Genomic DNA, 20,039 nt, shown 5'->3' with positions numbered 1-20,039 from the left:
GCTGGAAGACTATATTGAGTCAAATGTTACGTCACATCTGTGCACATAAAGAAGAGTCTCGGCTAGAAGACTATATTGAGTCATTACGTCACATCTGTACACATAAAGAAGAGTCTCGGCTAGTCGGCTATATTGAGTCATTACGTCACATCTGTACACATAAAGAAGAGTCTCGGCTAGTCTGCTATATTGCGTGTGAGGATGTTGGAGGTGGAGATTTATATCCTTTTCTCACAGCACTTGATATAATTAAACTTATCAATTTGATGGCAGATCCAGAAAGTTTCAAACGTAAATCAGTGACAACAGATTCTCCCGCTGTAAAAAGCTAAAGACTTCGTTCAGACTTCGGAGTGGCTACAGATAAAAAGAGACTGCAACCGACCCATGCGAAAACAAGGATAATATCGGAAGGACATTACATGTACGGTAGTCACGCAATGCTGATCTTGAACATTAACAATTTGAGAAAAAAGTATAATTTTCACGGTTTTAGGTGATATGATAAGCGATTGATAGATTTAATCAGCGCAATTTACCGCAATGATTTTTTTTTCCCTTAGTTGGTCAGAACCAGAACAAAAGTGGTCTTCTCCCTTACTTTGTCAGATGACATTTTCCTGAGAAAATTACTATGTTGGTCAATTATATGAATGACAGTATCCACACCGGCGCATGGTGACTGACAACAGCACACTCTCCTCAAACATTGTGTTCATCCACGCTGTGCATTGCCGAGGCACAACTCACGTAAAGTTGATGATTCCGTGAATTTCTGGCGCATTATGTGATGTTTGAGAACCTAAAACCCTGTTTCTCACAGTTTCTCCCAGGAGTTATCAGAAATCTCCACTTTGGCTGGAGTTTTTAGAAATAATCATTTTCTGTGATAAAGCAGGGTTTTCGTGTGAATGAGAGGCCAAACCGCAGGGTAATATCTGCGTCTTCCCTTCTTGTAAATGGGGCATGAGAGAGATATACACACACACACACACACACACACTCTCCCTCTCTCTCTCTCTCAATTAAATATAACGAAAAGACAACAATAAGAAACAGATGCATTAGAAACTAAACTTAAAGTAAATACCTGACAAGTTTTGACATTGAAATTTAATAGCTACAAGATACGGTGTTGTCATTGGCAAAAATATACAGTAAGAATGATCAAAGCCAAATAAGACAAAAACAGAAATCCCACATTGCTACCTCAATACTCATGAATGGCCATAGTTGTGTGTGTTTTTTGTATTTGGGGTTATCAGAAAACATTTCTCAGATGTTTTTTTTGTCTTCATATTTTGGCAGTCCATAGGTGCACAGACTTTTTTCCCTCATAGAGCTTCATGGCCGCCTGTCAGTTTGTGAAACAGCTCCTCGTTCAGGGTGTCACTCTGCTCTCGTCCTCGTGTAGACATGAAGATGTAGCCGCCGATGTACTCATGGACAATCTTACAATCTGCAGTTACACAGCTAAATGCGATGTTCACATTGCCATCAAACTCAATGGCCACCTGGTACAGATAGGGAAGGGATTTATTATTTGACAGTGATATTTGATATCAATCCGAGAGCTTGGGAGAAGCTTTTGCACTACAAAAATCGGCAACACTTTACAATACGGGTGCACTAACATGCATTAATTCATACTTAACTAATGCACAGATAATCATGAGTTAATATTTAACTCATGAAGAACTAAAACATTAATTAATGATTACTGCATCAGCAACTAATAAAGAGTCTATATGATTAATAGATTAAGTAATACATGAATTGCCATTAATTCAATGTGTCATTGCTTATTAATTCCTTAATAACATATTTTATTAACTAATAGTGTAAATTAATGTGTTAATTACCACAATTAGTCAAAGCTATGCACTTCAATTTCCAGTTGTCTGCTTTAATTAATCATTAGCTAATGATTTGCAAAGGTATCATTATGTTATGACTTTACTTGTTGGGGCACATCATTATTAACTAGTCATTTAGTTATTGTAGTAATTTGCACATGAATTTGCACTAATAATGAATTAATTAATCACGTATTAATGCTTATTAGTGTACCTGTCATTATCTGGAAGTTGAAATAAGAGGCCTTGGCTCATTCTGGTAATTAACATATTAATTAACACTGTTAGTTAAAAAAAATGAGTTATTATGGAATTAATCGACAATTACATATTTAATTAATACAAATTCATGTATGAACAAATACATTAATCTTACAGACTCTTAATTAGTTCCTAATGTGGTAATCATTAATGAATAGCTTAAATAATCATTAGTTACACATTATTTCAGTATTATCTGTGCATTAGTTATTAGTGCACCCGTATTGTAAAGTGTTACCCAAAAATCTAATAATGTATATAATGTAAGACAGATTACCTGTTTGATGTCCCAGTTGACATTCCATTGCCTCATGGTGTTGTACCTCCAGGTTTTCACAACATCTCCAACACTCAGGTCAATACGGATTAAACGATTATTGGCAATGCCGAGCACCTCATCCTTGCGGCAACCCTTAAACCTGCATTTATGTGGACAGATATTGTACATGCTGTTTCTGATGACACTTACAATTTGTAATATGTAATCTTTTGTCATCCAATAATTCAAATTATATATATATATATATATATATTGTTTTCTAAATAGTTAAAGGTAAAGTGTTACATCAAACACAATGGAGCATAGTTGGGTTTAGGTTTCTTTCTTTTTCTTAAAATGCGAAATTAAATTTTAAAGGGTTATTTCACCCAGAAATTCTGTCATTAATTTCTCTCCCTCATGTCTTTCCAAACCCGAATGACTTGCACTCATCTTTGGAACACAAATGAAGATCTTTCAAATGAAATCTGAGAGTTATCTGTCCCTCCATTGACAGCTACGCAACTACCACTTTCAAGCCCCAGAAAGGTAGTAAAGACAATCCATGTGACTGCTTTGTTGGCGCAAAAAAACACAACTTACCACTTTATTTACAAAATATCAATCTCAAAACGCGTTCACGCGTTGAAGCGAGAGCAGACATTGTTGCGTGAATGTGGTAGTTGTGTAGCTGTCAATTGAGAGACAGAAATCTGTCTCTGTTTTAGCTTACGTCAAGGGCATCCAAGATGTAGGTGTCTTTGTTTCCATAAACCTCTGACCATAAACCCCCATTATATGACTGACAGACAAGAACGGTTTGATCTAAAAATGTAAAAATTGAAAATACTACGGAAACAAAGACACCTACATCTTGGATGCCCTCGAGGTAAGCTTAAACATATCAAAAATTAATAAAGTGAACTATCCTTTTAAAAGATCTTCACTTGTGTTCCGAAGATGAACAAAAGTCTTACGGGTTTGGAACAACAACAAGGCGAGGAATTAATGACATCATTTTCATTTTTAGGTGAACTAACCCTTTAAATGTTTCAAGATAGACCTACTTTAAGGTTATAAATGGATGGTACATATTTCTGTTGAAGCTTAATCAGCAGTTATATAAATGCCATATTATTTGTGTTAGGATCTGAACCTGGCCCTCATGCATTGCATACTATAAAATTACACCATTAGACTACTATGATTCCCAGACTTAGAAAGATCCCAGACAAGTTTTACTAAACTCACCTGACTACAATATAAGAGAGGCCAAAGTCAGGCAGAGCCTGCCAGATCTGAAGGAACTTCTGAATGGCATCTGTTAATGAGATCTGAGCTACATTCTGATAGGCCTCCAGGATTCTCGGTGTGAGCTGAACAAGAGAGAAAGGGAGAGAGAGATAAAGTTCAAGAGGAACAAAAAAGCAAGGATGAAGTGTCACCGTAATTAACCAGTTCAAGTGCATTCCAATGACCCATAAGCATCGTACCTGTTTGGGTTTGTACTTCTTCTGGTAGCGTGGAGAGACGAGGCTGTGTGTGTTAATACTCTCATCTGTCTGAGCTGTGTTATTATTAGGTGTGGTTTTCTGCATGGCCAAGAATGACTGGATGCTCTGCACCTCACTGGAGAAGGAGCTGTCAGCCAAAGTCTTGCCTTTCGAGGCCAAACGACACGCTGCCATCCATCGGCTGTACTGTTGCTCCTACAAACAAGACAGAGTTAAATTTGCATTGCTTTTTTAAAACCAAACATAAAGGATATCTTCTGATGGGATTTGGTAGAGAATGGATCCAATATTCTCGGCATGTCAGAAGGATCTAATAGTTTTAGCTAATATTTTAGCCCTGCAATCTACTTGGACATGTTCAACTGTATGGACAACCACAGAACTGCGGCTCACAGGAATTTATTTTTTTGTTTTTTGAGGTTTTCACGAGTTTTTCTATACACAATTCTTTGTAAACTCTAGAAAACCAGCAATATTAATGTTTGTTTAATTGTACATAATTGATTAATGGTATACAAAACCCAGCTTTGGGAACATATTTCACTGGAAACTAAGCAATTTAAAACATTATACATTTACAAATTAAATATTTTTAAGGGGTGGTTGATTATGATTTCACTTTTCTAACTTTAGTTAGCGTGTAATGTTGCTGTTTAAGCATAAAAAAGTAACAACGCTCAAAGTTCAAATTGCTTTTAAAGAAATAATTTTTTTAGGACTACAACAAACGGCTCGTCGGGACTACACAAGCTTCCTCCCGAGTTAGTGACATCACTAACCCTAAAATGTACTTAAACCCCTGGGAACACTTAGGGCCCCGTCCACACTACTGCGTTTTCGTTTAAAAACGGAACGGAATTAAAACGGAATTAAAACGAAAACGATCTCCGTCCACACCAGCGTTTTACCTGCGTATTAGAATTTATCTCCGTCCACATTAAAACGACTGAAAACGTGGATCACGTGACCATTCACCAACACTGGGCATGCGCGCGCCGTTGTAAACAGTGGTTGGCGAATCAGGGAAAGATACGTCATGACTGATGACACCCAATCATGGAGCCGAGCGTGAGCCTCTGCGTCATCGTTTGTAAACTTCTCCGTTTTGTCTCGTCCACACTAAAACGCCCTCCGGAGATTCAAAACGCAAAACGCAGCTGCAGCGTTTCTAAACTTCTCCGTTTTAGGTCTTCGTTTTTCCCGGTTTAGTGTGGACGGGAGGTGCAAACGTAGCAAAAGGTCTCCGTTTTTAAACGAAAACGCAGTAGTGTGGACGGGGCCTTAGTCCATGTTGAGAAGGGGAAGAGTGGTTGTATAAGAGCACATTTGTTTGTCAGCTCAAAGTGTCGTGTCTTTTCACATACAATAGAAAGACACTCTGTGTGTATCTCGCAACAGTTCCTAAAAAAAATAAAATGGTAAATGGACTGCATTTATATAGCGCTTTCATGGACCCAATGGCCACCAAAGCGCTTTAAAATTTGCCTCACATTCACCCATTCATACACAGACGACAGTGTCAGCCACACAAGGTGCCATCCGTGTCGTCAGGAGCATCTGGGGTTAGGTGTCTTGCTCATGGACACCTCGGCACTTGGTCAAGTGGAACCGGGGATTGAGCCACCAAACTTTCGGTTTGTAGACAACAGTGTTGTAGTACTCGAGACTCGGACTCGTCTCGGACTCGGTCTCGAGACCATATTTTAATGGTCTTGTCATGGACTCGTGTCCATTTGGACTCGGAATTGACTCGTACTCGAACATTTTTTTTTTAGGACTCGGACTTATTCCCGAGTCCACTCGAGTTCAATTTAAAATATTTTTCATGATTATTAATGAATGTTAATAAAATATTTCTTTTAATTGATTGACACGCCCAGTGATTGGTGATTTTTTAGTGCGCAACTGCGCATGACAAATTGTAATAAAATTACTTTTAACACCACCTACTGTGTGGCCTTTTTACCCTAAACTGATCATATTTTTTAAACTCTAAGTAAATTCAGTAAAAAAAAAAAGGATTTTTCTAAGTAAATAAAAGTAAATTAGGTAATCAACCCTCACTGGTCTCGGTCTCGACTCGGACTCGACCGTCTCTGGTCTCGGACTCGACTCGGACTCGACTCTCTATGGACTCGGTCTTGACTCGGACTCGACTCTCTCTGGTCTCAGTCTCGACTCGGACTCGAGTGAGGTGGTCTCGACTACAACACTGGTAGACAACCTACATGAACCACTGAGCCACTGCCACCCCCAATTTGCTCATTCCTATATGAGCGATATGAGCGAATATGCTAATTGAAGATAGTTAACTTCACATCAGCAACATAAATTCATCAACTAACCATTCAGAGATGTCCTGTTGCATTCTACATGTTGTCACTTCTACTTATGCTACGTTCACACCGGATGCGAATAGCGTGTCAAATTCGCGTCTAAAGCGTCTAGTTATACGCTTCACCACTTTGAGATGAGAAAATGCATGCTCACATTTAGTCTAACTATCCATCATGTTCCCACACAACACCTCAACATGGAAACAGATGTGTAAATCAATAAATGGGAAAACAAAGTAACTTGCGTTATTTATTTGAAAACGTTGTCCATTTAAAAGTAATCCATTACTTTACTGGTTACTTTAAAAAAAAAGTAATCTGATTACAATTGTAATGCACTAACCCTAACACTGCTAGTCAATTTTGAGATTTTGGGCGATTTTGCTTCCATAACTTCTTCTTTCTAACTTCTTCATCCTTCGGAATAGTGCTAAGAAAACCTCAAAAATTCACATTTCAGTGTTTGTTTTATTACACTATGCCTATGATGTTTTCAGTTATAATTAGGGTTGGGTATCGTTTGAATTTGAACGATTCTGATTCCGATTGCGATTCCTTGTTTCGATTCCGGTTCCTAACGATTCTCGATTCCGATTCTTTTAAGAGGCAGGGTCAAAAAAGTTTAGCTAACCTTGCTAACCAACGGCCTTTCTGAAAGAAATAATCCTTTCTGAAGGAAATAGTCCTTCTGTAAAAATACTCCTTTTGTCACAAATTTTGCATTTTGCCGAGATTTCGTTATTTTTAGAAAAGTGAAGCCACACTTTGGATCGACTGTGAATATCGAAACTAGGAATCGAAATTTTAACTTTTGAACGATTCCGGGAAAAACGAAAAGTTAGTCTCGGTTCCAATTGATACTCGATTCTCGATACCCAACCCTAGTTATAATACATATAATGGCAGTTTTCTCAAAAAAACCCCCCCAAAAAAGTACATACACTTTTAGAAAAGGTTTCAGTTGGGCTCTATATAGAACCCTAGGGTTCTTGACTTAATTTTAAAGAACAATTTATGAGAATGTTTCATGTTTAACAATTTCAATTTCTTCTAGTGTTAAAGTATGTTTGCAAGCTCCTTAATTCATCAAAAAAAAAAAAATTAACACAATTAATTAAATAAAACTAAATCCATAAAACCATCCGATGATGGGAACCCCTAAACGACTCTTGACAGAACACTTAAGGGCTCTATTTAAAACCTTTACATTATACTTTATGTGATCAGTCGCAGTAGATGTTTGCATTAACAAACAGGAATAAATTGGCCACTGCTCCAGCCATTGGCAAACCAACACATATGAGTATACATACTGATGTCATAGCTGAGCTGACTTATTGACTTACGTGCTCACAGCGCAAGTAGACCTCATTCATGCCCTCTGGCCCGGGTATCAGCAACCTGATACAAAACTTCTGCCCAGCAACACTTACATCAGGGGCCACCTCGCAACCTGTGTTGATGAGAAACTTGTTGTGCGACTGTGTGACAAGTACATAGATGTTTTAATAGATGAGTGTGTGTGATCACCTTTAAGGTTCATCTGTTGAAGTGGTTCCTTACAGCTTTCCTCTTTACTCTTGTAGTAGGAGATGGTCGTATCCTTAAATGTAAACCAGTATTGTTTATAACCTTTCAGTGTCAGCCTCTTCGGTCTGAGAGAAGGGAAAACCACAGGGATATTAGTCGTAAAACGCGAGGGTTGTTTTTATAGCACTTTTCACAATACACACTGGGATTTGAGTCTTACCTGAATATTTTCAAGTAGTCATGTAGTTCTGGCGCTGTCATTGTTTCCTGTATGGACATTTGAGATGTTAGAGATTTCAGATGACCCATACATGTTAAAGGGATAGTTCACTTTTTGATATGTTTTAGCTTACCTTGAGGGCATCCAAGATGTAGGTGTCTTATTTAAATTTTGATATATTTAGGTCAAACCGTTCTTGTCTGTCAGTCATAAAATGGAGGTATATGGGGTCCACCTCAAAGAGCATGCACAGAGAGTCCAAATTAAACATGATTTAATGACTCGTAAATGTAAGTACACATTGATGTCCTAAGACACGAAACGAGCGGTTTGTGTGAGAAAACGAACAGAAACACAAACCACTCGTTTTGTGTCTTAGGCCATCAATGTGTACTTACATTTACGAGTCATTAAATCATGTTTAATTTGGACTTCTCTGTGCATGCTCTTTGAGGTGGTGACCATAGACCTCCATTATATGACTGACAGACAAGAACGGTTTGACCTAAAAATATAAAAATTGAAACTACTGTGGAAACAAAGACACCTACATCTTGGATGCCCTTGAGGTAAGCTAAAACATACCAAAAATTAATTTCAAAGTGAACTATCCCTTTAAGTGACTTTGTGACTATCACCAAAATTATGATTTTGGGATGGTTTGAAACATCAAATTACAACTCCAATATCATCATATTTTTATCAAAAAAAAAAACAAAAAAAAACACTGTGAACTGTGACAAGAGTATTCATAAATATCAGTTTTGGGCACATTTTCACATCTGTTTTATGTTATTTAATACATGTATTTTCTAATGTTTGTTGTTTCATGGTTTTGTTTTCATAATGGTTGTATTGCTGCCTGAAAGCTTAAAGGTCATCTAAAAGTCAATATTTGACAATTAGGCCTGTCTTACAGTTTTGTCATATGCAATTGGTTTGGTGTAGTCTTGTCCTTGCATTCATTTTTTTGTGAGAATTTACATACGTGCCTGTTGTCTTCTGTTAAAGGCATGTGTATGTGTCATGAAACTTACTAGCATGTCATCTGCACTGCTTTCTCCTTCCATTTTCACCTCCAGGCACTGTAGAGCTGAATCTAGATCATCCATAGCCGGACTGGATGCCACAAACTGCTCTGTTAGAGACACTTTCCCAATGTGGTACTGATGTGATCACACACACACACACACACACAAAGATCACAAAAACATTCTGAATAAAGACACTGACAGGTTATGATGTATTGGTTTATGTCAAGATGTCATAACAAAGACATCTTAAACAATGTCATATTTGGATTCAAAATCTCATTATTGCGTGAAAGTCACTTAATAACAGTTGTCAGTATGTCATGTCATGGTTATGAAGGTCTTAATATGCACACCCCTTCAAATAAAGTGTTATCAATCATGGTTCATGATTTCTGCTCTCCATCACCGATACCTGTAAGGCAGCAAAGACCATCATCTCTTCTTCAGTGCATTCAATCTCTTCCAGCAGGAGGGCCCACCTCGCCTGTTCATACAGCTGGGTCAGGCGCACCGCATCAGTCTGACAGGTACATATTTTTCCACCATTTGTATGGGGGAGAAGAGGACAAAAGAAACATTTTTTAGATTTTACTGTTTATAAAAAAAAAAATAAGAATGGCTGTTTTTACTGTCTCCAGATTATGCATTTTATGAAAAATACTATTTAAACAAAACCTTCATATTTGAGGTAGTGACATCATCAAAGTCTGACCTCTTTAAGTAGAAACAGAAGTAAGTTTCTAATAAAATAAAGTGTTATTTTATATTTGCATAGTTCAATTCTGTTGTTGGTGACAAATCGCTGTTTTACAGATCATCGGACAAAAATATTTAACCTAAATAATGTGATGTGTTGTAATGATATTTACTGGTTAAAGCTGTTATCTGCTGATTTTGCACATATTTGATGCTTATTTGGCCAAACAACTATTAGACTAAACAATAAAATACAGTTTGTCAAGAAATACCGTTAATACTCCAAATTCAAATCTGTTTTCTGAGACTGATGGCGTCGTGCCTACCTGTGGTGTGATGTCGTGAAAGCTGTAGTATTTGAAACGCAGTTGGAGTTGATCATTTTCTTTGACTCCCTGTTGTAGGAGAGAACGGGACGAATCCAACCACCTGAGCAGAGATAATATCATTACCAGTGTTGTAGTACTCGGGACTCGGACTCGTCTCGGACTCGGTCTCGAGACCATATTTTAATGGTCTTGGTCTTGTCATGGACTCGTGTGCATTTGGACTCGGAATTGACTCGTACTCTAAAAAAATTTTTTTTTTTAGGACTCGGACTTATTCCCGAGTCCACTCGAGTTCAATTCAAAATATTTTTCATGATTATTAATGCATGTTAATAAAATATTTCTTTAAATTGATTGACACGCCCAATGATTGGTGATTTTCTAGTGCACAACTGCGCATGACAAATTGTAATAAAATTACTTTTAACACCACCTACTATGTGGCCTTTTTACCCTAAACTGATCATATTTTTTAAACTAAGTAAATTCAGTAAAAAAAAAAAAAAAAAAAAAAAAAGGATTTCTCTAAGTAAATAAAAGTAAATTAGGTAATCAACCCTCACTGGTCTCAGTCTCGACTCGGACTCGACCATCTCTGGTCTTGGACTCGACTTGGACTCGACTCTCTATGGACTCGGTCTTGACTCGGACTCGACCGTCTCTGGTCTCGGTCTCGACTCGGACTCGACTCTCTATTGACTCGGTCTTGACTCGGACTCGACTCTCTCTGGTCTCGGTCTCGACTCGGACTCGAGTGAGGTGGTCTCGACTACAACACTGATCATTACAGTATATTCTAATTTGTTTTGTTTTTTACAATGCGCATTTTATGCATGTGGATTTACCACCCAAAATGCTCGTCTAAATGAAGAACAAAAAGTGATAACGCAATGCCACTTTTGCGTTTTCTCTTCAGAATCGTTTCCGTGTAAACATAGCCTGAGGTCTTCGTTTTTTCCATTTTAGTCTGGACGGGAAGTGCAAACGTAGCAAAAGGTCTACATTTTTAAACGAAAACGCAGTAGTGTGGACAGGGCCTAAGGAGCTGGTCAGGCTAGAAGGAAAGCCTGGTCTAGAGCACTCAGGACCTCATACTGGGGCATTGGTTCAACTTCAAACAACCCTAACCACACAGCCAAGACAATGCAAGAGTGACTAAGGGGCAATGTATTGGCCCAAACAAAGCTTGGACTTGAACCCAATCAAACACCTTTGGAGAGACTGTCAAATGTGGGACCATATCCAACCTGACAGAACTCAAGGGGATCTGTGGAGAAGAATGGCAGAAAATCTCTAAAGCAAAGCTTCATCATCACACACTCTTAAAAATTGGCATTGGTGGTTCAGTGAAGCCACCAAACGTTCTTTATAGTCGGAAAAGATTTTATAGATTGTTCAATAAAGGTTAAGGTTCTTTGGGGAGCCAAAAATGCGCTAAAAGATTTTCTATCTTTTAAATAAATTTGCAGTTATCACAAATCTGTTTCTGTTTTGTGGTATGTGGTGTTTTGGCATTAGGCGGCACAAAGCAAAATGTGAATTTTCACACACGCAATATTCAGTGTTTTATTGAATATAGTGACCCTATATACTACATGTTGCCTTTAGCGTATTACTTTACCTGCTGTTAATTTGTGCTTTCTCCATTACATTAGTTGTCCGGTACATTTTAGCAATGGTTTCTGGGGCCGGGGGAGGCTGACTGACCGCCAGCATCTTGTACACAGCCTCAGTTTCAGGAGATTCAGCATAGAAAGCAGGCATGCCATTGGCAAGCTTCAGGATGGTGCCTGCAATTGCACAAATTAGGAATATTAATAATAACGAAACATACAAATTTAAAGTAGTATTTCACTTTTAAAAAAACTTTTGCTGATAATTTACTCACCCCCATGTCATCCAAGATGTCCATGTCCTTCTTTCTTCAGTCGAAAAGAAATTATGGTTTTTGATGAAAACATTCCAGGATTTTTCACCATATAATGCATTTCACTGGGAACCAAACGGTTTAAGGTCCAAAAGACAGATTCAGTGCAAACTGCAAACTGTTCAAAGGGGTTTAAACGATTCCAGACGATGAATAAGGGTCTTATCAAGCGAGACGATCGCTCATTTAAAAAAAAAAAAAAAAAAATTTAAGTTTTATAAGCTCAAATGCTCGCCTTGCTCTGTTCTGTGATGCACGTTTGTGACTCTCCTGTTCGAACTCGTTCATCAAAATCTTTTTCCGAGTCAATTTGTTCATTTAGTTTATTGAATGAACCAAATGACTACGAAAAAAAGATTCATTTATTTTGATAAATGAGTTCGAACAGGAGAGTCACGAACGCACATCACAGAACAGAGCAAGGCGACCATTTGAGCTTATAAAACTTAAAGTTTGTTAATTTATTTTTTTTAAATGAGCGATCGTTTCGCTTGATAAGACCCTTAATCATCGTCTGGAATCGTTTAAAGCCCTTTGAACAGTTTGCAGTTTGCACTGAAACTGTCTTTTGGACCTTGAACCGTTTGGTTCCCATTGAAGTCCATTATATGGAGAAAAATCCTGGAATGTTTTCATCAAAAACCCTAATTTCTTTTTGACTGAAGAAAGATAGACATGGACATCTTGGATGACGTGAACTACTCCTTTAAGAGCAGTTTAACATGAACTTTACTTGAGTTTATAAATAACTTTTGAAGGCGTTATAATAATGTACACATACAAGTGAATTATTTTCATTATCTTTGTCTTTTATCACTCCAAGCTCCTGCCACAGAGACAAAATCCTTGTGTGTGTGTGTGTGTTTGTGTAACCATAAATGGAAATAAAGGTCATTCTGTTTCCATTTCTGATTCTAGCAACAGTTAATTAAGTCCTAGCACATTGGGTCTTACGTTATGTGAACTGGTTTGGAATGGATATTTTCTGTACTGTATACTGTATGTATTGCTCACTTGAAGGAAGTGGTGAGCATGTGATGTCATACACCTCTGCCTCAACATCTTTATCTTTCTTTTTCTTTTTCCCTTCTACTGGCCAAAGTAGGGATAGTTCCTCTGGGTGGCGAATGTCTAAAAGAGAGAAAACAAATGTAATGTACAGGTGTAGCACAGTAGTTTTCAATCAGAAATGTTGAAGCATCCTTAAAACCATTCTTTAAATAGTTTGCAGCATCATGCGTGGGGTGGTGATGGCGCAGTGGATAAGACACATGCCTTTGGCGTGAGAGACCCGGGTTCGAATCCACTGTGAGACTGAGCAAGACACATAACCCCTAGTTGCTCCAGAGGCGTGCGACCTTTGACATATACAGTAAGTCGCTTTGGATAAAAGCATCAGCTAAACTAATAAATGAAATCCAGCAAGAAATACTCTCCACACTTGCCCAGATGTCAGTTGAACAAAACATCATGAGATCTCTGCATATGGATAAAGTTGACAGAGCTTTTGCAGCACTTTGTAATCAGAAAGTTAAGCTTTAAACATCAAACTGTTTGTTTGAAACGGGTCTCTGAATTGCAAAGGCCTTCTCGGATGACTGGTCATAAATTAACATAGATGAATGCCTATTTTTGTGTCCGTGTCATCAAAACACTTTCTCATGGAAGCTTGTTTCCGCCACCGAATAAAACATTTTAAAAGATAATTGTGACTTTTTATCTCACAATTGCGAGTTTACATCTTTTTATTTCTCAGAATTACGAGATATAAAGTCAGAATTGCGTGCTATAAAGTATATAACACGCATTTGTGAGTTTAAATCTCATAAGACTGGCTATTTTCCTCAGAATTGCGAGTTTATATCTCAGAATTCTGACTTTATAACACGCAATTGCGACTTTGTATCACACAATTCTGTACAAAGAAAGAAAAGTCTGAATTGTGAGATAAAAAGTCTCACTTACCTTTTTTATTTTTTACTCTTTGGTGGAAACAAGCTTTCATACTTTATCCAGCTAACAAAAAACATATCCCAAGAATCTTTTGCTAATGTTCCCATTAAGGTATGAACACATTACACTCTCAGAAAAAAAGGTACAAAAGCTGTCACTGGGGCTGTACCTTTTCAAAAGGTACACTTTTGTACCCAAAGGCTGCATATTGGTACCTTAGTGGTACATATTAGAACCTAAAATGTACATATTAGGACCTAAAATGGACATATCAGCTCCCGAAATGTACATATTAACACTTAAAATGTACATATTACCGCCTAAAATGTACATATTAACACCTTAAATGTACATATTAGCACTTACAATGTACATATTAGAACCTAAAATGTACATATTAGAACCTAAAATGTACATATTAGGACCTAAAATGGACATATTAGCTCCCAAAATGTACATACTAACACTTAAAATGTACATATTACCACCTAAAATGTACATATTAACACCTGAAATGTACATATTAGCACTTAAAATGTACATATTAGCACTTAAAATGTACATATTAACACCTAAAATGTACATATTAGCACTTAAAATGTACATACAATGTAAAATGGACAAGTTTACCTTTTGAAAAGGTACAGCCACAGTGACAGCTTTTGTACCTTTTTTTCTGAGAGTGTATTTCTAAAGGTTCCCTAAATGTCCAGTTTTTTTTTTAAATGATTTAAAATATTTTTTTCTTTAGTATATACATTTTTCCTTGGATCTTTCCATTTGATAATTTTTCAAACATTACGGGAATGCTTCCTCTGAACATTCTAAACCATTAAAAAAGCATTAGACGAACATCGAACTAAAATGTTTCAGAAAAGCCTTCCACAAATTGCATATAACTAATGGTTTTGTGCTAACATTTTGAGATCAGATAACTTTGAATGAGCAGAGGTTACCGGAAGAACGTTTGTTCATTACTTTGAAGGAACCTTGCCAGAACATTGGTCAAAGTTCTACATTACATTTACATTTATTCATTTAGCTGACGCTTTTATCCAAAGCGACTTCGAATCTGGGTCTCTCACACCAAAGGCATGTGTCTTATCCACTGCGCCATCTTGGTGAAGTGAAGTTCTGAGAAAGTTCCCTGTTGTAGAGGGGTAAATGATCTCAAAGCCAGAAGCTAGAAGACCTGAAACCAATCTCAACTCATCACTCACTCAGGAGTTTGCAAATGCCCATGACGGTGCGGAACACAGAGCTGGAGAAGCAGACTCTCAGGCGGACGCTGATGGCGTTGGGCAGTAGGAGCCGCAGGGGCTTGTGTTGGGGCGTGAGGCAGAGTCGGGCGTCTGCATGAATCCCACATTTGTCCAGCGTCCAGGACGGTTTCAGCAACCACTGCTGCTTCTGTTCCCACCACAGAGCATGATCGGACCAATCCCTCTTTATTTCTACAGAAGAGAAGAACATTCTGTCATCACCCTCATCTCGTTTCAAACACTTTAGAATACGGTTCCTTCGTTAATGAATAACTACACAAGAACCAATGAGTAACACAATATTAACAATCTAGTAACTATTATTAACTAACAAGAAACTCTGATTAACGGCCTAGTAAGTAATAGCGCACAGGCGAAAGTGGTAGTTCACTATTAACTAATCAATAACTACTATTTTTTTAATACTTCCCAGAGAACTACTGAAAAAGTTTATTAACAATCTAGTAACTACTATTAACTAAAAGAAACTCTTATTGACGAATTAGTAAGTAATAGCTCACAGATGAAAGTGTTACTACATACTTCTGTGGGAATTACTAATTATTTGGATTCGCATTATAAAGTGAAGATCATTGGAACTGACTAGTAATTACTCAAGTGTTACTAAAGACATTTTCTAAAAGTATACTAAAGTTCACCAAAAATCTCAAATGGTTGCACAAATCATGACTAGATCATGTAGTAACACTTCAGTCATTAATAGTTAGTTCCAATGATACGGATCCAAATAATTAGTAAGTAATAGCTCACAGATGAAAGCAGTGTTGTAGTCGAGACCACCTCACTCGAGTCCGAGTCTAGACCGAGACCTGAGAGAGTCGAGTCCGAGTCGAGTCCGAGACCATAGAGAGTCGAGTCCGAGTTGAGTCCGAGACCAGAGACGGTCGAGTCCGAGTCGACACCGAGACCAGAGAGAGTCGAGTCCGAGTCAAGACCGAGACCAGTGAGGGTTGATTACCTAATTTACTTTTATTTACTTAGAGAAATCCTTTTTTTTTTTTTTACTGAATTTACTTAGAGTTTAAATATGATCAGTTTAGGGTAAAAAGGCCACATAGTAGGTGGTGTTAAAAGTAATTTTATTACAATTGGTCATGCGCAGTTGCGCGCTAGAAAATCACCAATCACTGGGCGTGTCAATCAATTTAAAGAAATATTTTATTAACATACATTAATAATCATGAAAAATATTTTTAATTGAACTCGAGTGGACTCGGGAATAATTCCGAGTCCTAAAAAAAAAATGTTCGAGTACGAGTCAATTCCGAGTCCAAATGGACACGAGTCCATGACAAGACCAAGACCATTAAAATATGGTCTCGAGTCCGAGACGAGTCCGAGTCTCGAGTACTACAACACTGGATGAAAGTGTTACTAGATACTTCTGTAGGAATTACTAATTATTTGGATCCGTATTATAAAGTGAAGATCATTGGGACTAACTAGTAATGTCTTTAGTAACACTTGAGTTATTACTAGTTAGTTCCAACTATACTGACTGTATGTAACTTTGCAACATGTCAACTTATTCTAAACCCTACAACCCTACCAGAATACTCTACAAACACTCGAGTGAGAGTTAGTAGACATGCAGGTGCAACATTGCTATAGTCAACAGAATGTGTTAAAGGGACCATCAAAATAAAGTGAAACCCAGGATTTAAATGGGGGGTTAGCAAATAAAAACAATTTCTAGTGTTAATTTCATGGCTTGTCTTGGAAAAAATAATAATAATGTGTGGAGAAAGTGGTGGTTTGTTGTTGTCTTACTAATTGAGTCATCATCAGCATGCGCTAAAGGTTAACAAATAGAGGAAGATGCATCGCAATTGTGTTTTTTTATGTGCAATGAAGAATGAATGAAGGGAAAGTGGAGAATATGGACGCGGTCATGGCTAGAGAAAAGCGGGAAATCTTGACATAGCTTGAGGCAAGTAGTTTTATGTTTTAGCACCATGTTGAGTTCAATATGCCATTTCATGTTGCATATTTATTGGCTAGTCGGTGGATGTAGACCACAGCAGCAAACACACTGGGACATGATCATTATACATTTCTGAAACTGTCAGAAAATGATCATAGGCTCTCTCTGGCCGTAGGATCCACAGCCAAAACAATTGGTCATCTTTCGTCAGGGACAGCCCGAAATCATGCACTCTATTAGACTAGTGTCTGAAATCAACAATCCTATAATGCCCTTAGCATTCATAAACATCTACCAATAAATCAAACTTCAAAAACTCACGTGACTTTTCCACAACTTTCAGGATGACTCCACCAATATGTAGTTCCGAGGTGACACTGATTTTAAGAGGTGGTGCCTCCGATCCCAGTTCCTCCACACTGACGGACAGGTCCCACGATGCCATTCTGACTTGAAAAGAAATGCCATTAGATATTATGCTTCCACAATCTCACTTATTTCCCTTTTCTGTAGTTTTGCTATAGCTTTCAGTTTAGGCTAGCTTTAATCAGTACATCATCATCATTCATTTCCAGCAGGATAATGCACAAAGCTTGAATCATTTCAAATTGGTTTCTTGAACTTGACAATGAGTTCACTGTACTAAAACAACCCCACAGTCACCAGATCTCAACCCAATAGAGCATCTTTGGGATGTGGTGGAACGGGAGCTTCGTGCCCTGGATGTTCATCCCACAAATATCCACCAACTGCAAGATGCTATCCTATCAATATGGGCCAACATTTCTAAAGAATGCTTTCAGCACCTTGTTGAATCAATGCCACGTAGAATTAAGGCAGTTCTGAAGGCGAAAGGGGGTCAAACACAGTATTAATATGGTGTATATATATACACACATATATAGTATAGTATATATATATATATATATAAACAATTTAATCAAATTTTAGTTTTGACTTGTGGGAATACTTTGCATAAATACTTTTTTTAACCTTTAGTTCTCTTGTTCTCTAAAATTTGCCAAATAGTTTTATGTGTTGAGTGTGCAAAAAGCTTAAGTCTTTACAACATATACAGTTTTCAAAAACATTAATTAGTGAAAAAGAAAAATTAAATAAACATACTTTGTGGATTTAATGTGATCAGTGAACTTTGCTATTCCATTCAATACACACACACACAAGATCCACACAAAAATCAAACCTTGGTTAATTACCTTTGGTTAATGTATCAGGGTGCACCACTTGACACTTAGATACTTAAAAAAAAAAAAAAAAAACAAAACAAACTTAAGAAATCCTCGTGCCAAAACAAAGTTAGCATGTCTACAGAACCCGTCTAGGCCTGAAGGCCCATGCGTGCCCACCCCTCTCTTCATTTCTAAACCTCCCATTTCTAAAACACCCATCAGACTAAACATCCCACCCTTCCTTTCTGTTCAGTTTCATTTTTTCCTCTGTTTCTTACCTCGTATAGTTGTGGTTTCAAAAATGTTAAGCGATGGTACAGGCTACGCCCTTGGTCTCTTGCACTCTCTCTGTATCTCAAGAACTTGTGATACATGTGCTGTCACTTCCTCCCTCTTCTCCTTCTGTCTTTTTCTGCTGAGGTCTCACCCCGTCTCTGCGAGTGAATAGCTGTTCTCTTTTTTAGACTCATTTCTTAAGGGTTCAGCTGACAATAAACAGGTTTCTCTTCCTCTTCCTGTGATGAAGACAGGAGATGCTGCTCTAAAATGAAACAAAGCCAGTTATTAGAGTCCTTTCTGCAACTCATATTCATATCAATATTAATGTTGCGTTAACACTTTACAATAAGGTTTCATTATCTGCAACTCATATTCATATCAATATTAATGTTGCGTTAACACTTTACAATAAGGTTTCATTTGTCAACATTAGTTAACATGAACTAACAATGAACAGTTTTACAATATTTATTAATGCTAATCTTAACATACTTATACATTTTTAAGTTGTATTACAATAGTTAATGCACTGTGAACTAGCATGAGCATTTTTATCAACTAAAATTAACAAAGATTAATATATACTGCAAACATATATAGTTCTTGTTAGTTAATGTATTAACTAAAGTTGACAAATGAGACCTTATTGTAAAGTGTCACAGACATAATCGATAGTTGAGCTCATTACATGGAAGGGATCTTGAAAACTTCTGCTCCCTCATGGTTTAATAAATTAGATTTTTCTTAAAATTACTGGATTTTTACATGAACAGCACTATAGTGCTCTCTGCTGGGTAGATTTTGAAGCACTGCAATAAAAATAGATAACCAGACTAATGCTGGCTTCACTTTGAATGTGCACTATTTTTTTCTATTTCTAAGGTGAGATGGCATGACTGTTTTGCAATCTCAGTAAATAAATATTAATGCAGCCATGTCAAGCCAATGTTGAATGAATGGTTTAAAGACGTACGACAAAAAATATATATCTAATATCTTTGCATATATAGGCATGATTTTAAAGCTTTTGGCCTTCTATCGGTTAAAAAAAAAAGTAAAACTACATGCGTCCTCAAAACGAACATTGTTTAGATTGTCCAGCCAGCTATTTATCACAGCGGATGGACAAATAAATTACGTATTTTTGTTTTGTTTATCACTCCCGGTGATTCACTGAGACTTGCCATGACTGAGTGATTTGTTTTCTAAGTAACGTTAGTTAACTTATGACAACAAACCTTCTTTCTCTTTGTCGCACAAGTGGCTGACATTTGCGTTTTCCCGCCAAATCCGTCCCCGGCAACTGTAATGTTGAGTGTCATTATACACAGATTGCCTGCGATATGTTGACCTGTTTTGCTGGTTATAAACTGGTCAAAAGTTAGCAATCATTTCGTTTTTTGTTTGTTTGGTATTGAAAGAGGCTTCATTTTCTTTCTGTCTGAATT

At 37.3% G+C, this 20,039-nt stretch overlaps 1 protein-coding gene across 4 annotated transcripts; it reads right to left on the bottom strand.

Moving 5' to 3' along the window:
- Positions 1 to 1,095: 1,095 nt before the first annotated feature.
- fermt3a (FERM domain containing kindlin 3a) lies at positions 1,096 to 18,848 on the bottom strand. 4 transcript variants are annotated; one of them, XM_089129867.1, is made up of 16 exons: positions 18,591 to 18,782; positions 18,340 to 18,381; positions 17,444 to 17,572; positions 15,136 to 15,369; positions 12,977 to 13,093; positions 11,657 to 11,825; positions 10,033 to 10,135; positions 9,423 to 9,530; positions 9,014 to 9,142; positions 7,977 to 8,023; positions 7,757 to 7,881; positions 7,573 to 7,679; positions 3,870 to 4,085; positions 3,628 to 3,752; positions 2,395 to 2,536; positions 1,096 to 1,514 (listed from the first exon to the last, which is right to left on the bottom strand). In XM_089129867.1, exons 3-16 carry the CDS (start codon positions 17,565 to 17,567, stop codon positions 1,335 to 1,337), a joined length of 1,926 nt encoding a protein of 641 aa, XP_088985993.1. In that variant the 5' UTR covers positions 17,568 to 17,572; positions 18,340 to 18,381; positions 18,591 to 18,782; the 3' UTR covers positions 1,096 to 1,334. The 4 variants fall into 4 exon arrangements, with proteins under 4 accessions (XP_088985993.1, XP_088985994.1, XP_039518381.2 ...); XM_089129868.1 differs by having other exon boundaries at positions 17,444 to 17,568; XM_039662447.2 differs by lacking the exon at positions 18,340 to 18,381 and having other exon boundaries at positions 18,591 to 18,848.
- Positions 18,849 to 20,039: the final 1,191 nt, after the last annotated feature.

This window comes from Pimephales promelas, chromosome 4, assembly GCF_988280905.1.
Source record: "Pimephales promelas chromosome 4, fPimPro1.hap1.1, whole genome shotgun sequence".
In the NCBI taxonomy this organism is placed as follows: domain Eukaryota; kingdom Metazoa; phylum Chordata; class Actinopteri; order Cypriniformes; family Leuciscidae; genus Pimephales; species Pimephales promelas.
The sequence above is the reverse complement of the archived record's forward strand: the minus strand, read 5'-3'. Positions and strand labels throughout refer to the sequence as shown.

What these genes read in the sequence shown, in the direction of transcription:
- fermt3a (XM_039662447.2), bottom strand. Translation starts at nt 17,567, where the DNA reads ATGGCATCGTGGGACCTGTCCGTCAGTGTGGAGGAACTGGGATCGGAG. An exon ending in GGGCATTTGCAAACTCCTGA is followed by an intron (nt 13,094 to 15,135) that starts GTGAGTGATGAG and finishes TCTCTCTTTTAG; the next exon opens with ACATTCGCCACCCAGAGGAA. An exon ending in AAAGCACAAATTAACAGCAG is followed by an intron (nt 10,136 to 11,656) that starts GTAAAGTAATAC and finishes ATCTCTGCTCAG; the next exon opens with GTGGTTGGATTCGTCCCGTT.